This window comes from Gekko japonicus, unplaced genomic scaffold, assembly GCF_001447785.1.
Source record: "Gekko japonicus isolate JY-2015 unplaced genomic scaffold, Gekko_japonicus_V1.1 scaffold1103, whole genome shotgun sequence".
In the NCBI taxonomy this organism is placed as follows: Eukaryota; Metazoa; Chordata; class Lepidosauria; order Squamata; family Gekkonidae; genus Gekko; species Gekko japonicus.
Window position 1 is genome coordinate 374,932 of NW_015163121.1, and position 4,846 is coordinate 379,777.

At 45.0% G+C, this 4,846-nt stretch overlaps 1 protein-coding gene across 1 annotated transcript in view; it reads right to left on the reverse strand.

Moving 5' to 3' along the window:
* The window catches only part of LOC107106688 (histone-lysine N-methyltransferase SMYD3-like), a 117,772-nt gene that overhangs the window by 101,410 nt on the left and 11,516 nt on the right, over positions 1-4,846 (reverse strand). The window contains exon 4 of the mRNA XM_015406872.1: positions 1,862-1,972. Within this exon, the coding sequence (XP_015262358.1) occupies positions 1,862-1,972 (111 nt within the window). The remainder of the gene's footprint in view (positions 1-1,861; positions 1,973-4,846) is intronic.

Here is a 4,846-nt window from a genome sequence, read left to right on the forward strand (position 1 = left end):
CGATTTGGGGTGGAGCCTTGGGACAGTGAGGCTTGGGAAGGGAAGCAGCCTCAGCAGGGTATAATGCCATAGAGTCAACCCTCCAAAGCAGCTAATTTATCCAGGGTAAGTGGTCTCTGTCACCTGGACAACAGTTGTAATTCTGGGTGATCTCCAGACCTCACCTGGAGGCTGGCAATGGTAGCTCTCATGTAGGAAATGGCTGGTTTGGAGGGTGGAGTCTATGGCATTATATTGTTCTGAAGTTCTTCCCCTCCTCAAACCCCACCCTCCCCAGGTTCCACCCCTCAGATGTCCAGGAATTTCCCAACCTGGAGTTGGCAACACAGTTTCCTTCCCACCCAACAGCCAACCTACCTTTATCTGCCTTTATCTGTCTTCAGCTTTCCATCTCCACCCCCGTCCCACACAGCCTCTACCTAGAAAAATTAGTCTTTCTCCACAGTGGGGACCAAAGCAGCTTATATTATTCTCACCTCCTTTTTATCTGCACAACATCCCTGTGAAGTTGGTTAGGCTGAAAGTATGTGACTGGTCCAAAATAACCCAGTCAACATCCACCGCAAGATGGGAATCTGAACCTGGGTCTTGCAGACCCTCCTTTGAAGCTCTAACTTCTTCAGAGGGTGGCTGTTGATGAGTAGTGGCAATTTGAGTCATGCAAATCAGGTGGTATCAAGTCACCCACAGGGTGCTGCCTAGGGATGCCAGCCTCCAGGTGGAATCTGGGGATCCCCTGGAATAACTGCTCATCTCCAGACAACTTCCCATGGAGATAATGGATGCTTTGGAAGGTGGACTCTATGCCATTGTACCTCACTAAGGGCCCTGTCCTCCCCAGGCTCCACCCCCAACCTCCAGGAGTTTCCTAGCCTGGATCTGGCAACCTTTCTCCCCCCCCATCCCCTCCTGGTGGCCAAGGGGGACCCGGCAACCCTAGAATGCTGCCAGGCCTAGAGTTGCCAACCTCCAACTGAACTCTAGACAGCAGAGATCTGTCTCCCTGGAGAAAATGGCTGCTTTGAAGGGTATGACATGATACCCAGCTGAGTTTCCCAAACCCAGCCCTCCTCCTTAGAGTTCACCACAAAATCTCTAGGAATTCCCCAGCCTGGCACTGGCAACCCTCATCAGGCCTGGCCTCAAGGCTTCCTCCCTCTCTCAAAGGCCAAAAGAGGTCTGGAAAGGGCTCTCCTCCTGCCTTTTACTGACAGAGCCAGTTAGAAGCTTTCCTTCCCCCAACGTTCTAATGTCTCACTGTTGATGCCTGAAGTAGATCTCTGCAGAGGCCATTTCAAAGGGTTTGGGGGGGAATAACTGTCTCTGAAGGTTTTTTTAACTTTTTTGGAATTTTCTGCTGACTCAGGAAGTCTCCTGACAATGTAGGAAAAGCTGTTGGGGACAGTGAGCCCTCTGTTGGAGGAAATAAGTATCCGCACTGGGAAAAAAGCCCAGACATTTGTATAAAGATAGTGCTGTAGTTGAGAGCTAATCCTAAAGTCAGAGGAACCTCCGGAGCGGCACTCATTGAAGTGCAAGGGGCTACTAGTGAAAGGAAAAATCACACACATATAACAAACATATATGAAAACATCTTGTGTACATTCAGAGACTTTTTTTGCACATGTTCACAGGCTTCTCCAGTTTCCAGACCCTGTATTTTCCTGAGTAAAGTTGTGTCCTTATCACTGGCATTTCCTCGGTTTCTTTCGGTTATGTTTTTCTTTCCCCCTAAAACATACAGTGGATCAGAGGGCAAAGCTGTTTCCTTTTGAATTGTGACAGCAACAGCAACAAACAGCAACACTGCAAGTCTTAGCACACAGTCCACTGCTACCCAGAGACTAGTTTGCCATCTTACCTTGCTATGTGTGGAGCACATAAGACAGTCACATTCAAAACAATATTGACGCTTCAGTTGTTGCTGACGTTCAGTGCTGGGCATCATTGTGTCAATATAGCTGATGGTGAGCTGCACACAACCAACCAGGGAAGAGAGTTATATTTTGACAAAGAGACTATATTGTACATACTAACTATACATACAGTTGCTAAAGTACTCACTGGAGTTTCCACGTGGGTTATTTGCTCCAAGTTCAATGCTGTTGGAAAGTGATTTTTTTTTACCTGCTTCCCCACAGCATCATGGTGGATTTGTGTACCTCCCCAGGGTTCTTCCAGATTTCCTCTGATCTTTCCCAAACCAGCTTTGCTCCAATGTTTTGGGAAATACCACAGCAAAGCCTGGATGGCTGCTGCACGGGTGGGAAAGTTGGGATCTGCTAGGTGCTGCCCACACAGCAGCCATTTCTCTACAACAGCTATTTTGTTTTCGTCACCATGGCTTTTTTCTTCCTTGTTTAAATCAGAGGTTGAATAGCATTGTGTCAATACACTTTTATACCAATTCTCAGTTTTCATTAAAAAAGAAGTCTCGAACCCCTTTCACTGAAGAGATATAAGGAAAAAAGCATACCTCCACAAGGAAAGGGGCTTTTTAAAATGAAACTGAGAATCCAGAGAACATCATTCATTCATTCATTCAATGTATACCCCGCCCTCCCCGCCAGAGCAGGCTCAGGGTGGCTTACATAAAAGATAAACACATAGATAACAATTATAAAATCATAAAACCTTCTAAAACCACACAATTTTACAATATTATAAAGTGCTGGCAAGATCTACAGTTAGCATTGCTTAAGGATGATGGTGACACTTCTATTAATATATCCAGTGGTCTGTCTTCACTATTCGATTGCTGATTTAAAAAGCAAAAAACTACCCAGGAAACCTGCCATATGAAAGCCCTGTGGCCACTGAGCTGGGGACAACTACACAAGTCTGTCCATGAGTGGAAAACATCTATGTTTGATTGTACTACAGAGTAATTACAGAACAGTGTTTTGAAAGACTGGGAGTCAAAGTACAACATGCACACAGGTTTCTACAGCTCCCAAACACTGTATTCTCACCAGTAAGCAAGCAGCATACTTATTGGATAGGTGGCATTTCCTCCATTCTGTGTGTCAGTGTTACAATGATTAATATTGAACTAGGACTTGGGAGAAGGGGGGCTCTGCTCTGCTCTGAAGGTCACTGGATTCCCTTGGTCCTAACCTACCTCACAAGGTTGTTATGAGGATAAAATGGGGAGAAATGAACCATGCATGCTATCATGAGTTTTTTAGGGGAAGGCAATCACAAGAAAATATTTACAGTTAATGCATTCAGCAATGGTTTACTTAAGTGAACCAAAGGTACCTTTGTTCCCAATATGTCCATCTAAAGGTTTTGCCCATTAAAAGGCACAGAAATGTTTCATAGAATGCAGACGGTGTCAGCATACTCCACTGGACAGTCTTAAAGGATCTTTCCCCCCTACTCATCCAATGCTTATTTTAAGGTGAAACAGTGATTATAAAAAGCCATAGTGATTTGTTGTTGTTCAGTCGCACAGGAAAGTATTCCAGGCACATGACTCCAAATATATGAATTCTAAGGTTCTGCAGGGTTCTGTTTTATTTCCCATGCTATTTAATATCTATGTGAAGCTGCACACTGACCTGTGGGGTTCTGCAGGGTTCTGTTTTATTCCCCATGCTATTTAATATCTATGTGAAGCTGCTGGGATAAGCCATCAGGAGGTTTGGGCTGCAGTGTCACCAGTAGGCAGATGATATCCAGCTCTACCTTTCTTTCTTACGTAATTCCAAGGATACTGATTGGTGCCTGCAGTTAGTAATGGGCTGAATGAGGGGAAACAAGCTGAAACTTACTCCTGGGTTAGTACAAAGGCAGACCCAGGACTTGAGATCTGTCCTGTCTTGGATGAGGCTATACGCTCCTTGAAAAACCAGGTTTGGAACTTGGGAGTGCTACTCATCACAGCGGTCACCTTAGAAAACCAGGTGGCTGTGGTGGTTCAGAGTGTTTTTTGCACAGCTCCATCTGGTGCATCAACGACATCTGTTCCTGGTTCAGTCAGATCTACTCACAGTGATCCATGCCTTAGTTACACCTAGACTGGACTACTGCAGTAGCATCCCCTGAAATGCCCAGTAAGCACTACCTCCACTCTATCTCTGGGGATGAATAGACTGCCTAAAATTGTTTGGTCTCCTACTGTTGCAGAAAAGGTGACCAACCTTCTGGATCCTAATATCTTAGTAGAATTCAATGTAGCTCTGAGTCAAAATGGAGATGTTACCCAAGTTTTTCAGATTTATGATAAAACTATTAGTTACTTACTGGAATCCCTTGGAAGTCAATTGGTGCCTCGAAATTACTGTGACCAAAAAAATACAGTTGGATGGTTTGATAGCAAATGCTATAATATTAAATACCAAATCCATTCTATTTACTACCTTTCTAGGGAATATAACTGGACCCACCTTCCAGATGAGTATTTCAATTAAAAAAACCAGTTACATCAAATAGTTAAGATAAAATATAAAGAGCACACTGAGAAACAATGGGCTAACCTCCTTCAGGCTACATTGTCAAATGACTCCAGGAAATTCTGGTGTTGGTGTCAGATAAACATAAAAAGAAGAGTGCCCAAATAAATGCCATCACCCCAGTTCACTGGTATGACTATTTTCTGAAGCTGTTCTATGATAATAACATCCCTGCCACTAATTCCATTAACTATATGGCATCAGAATTAGATGATACAAGGGGTGGTACCCGCGATACTCGCGGGAGGGGGGGAGGGAGCTCCACACCTATGAGGAAGAGGAGGAAGCAGCAGGAGGAGGTAAGTCCCCCCCATCCCACCGGTTCCCCCCGTCTCCTCCACACACCCTCCACACCCCGGCTCGATCCCCCCCCCCGTGGCTCGGAAGCG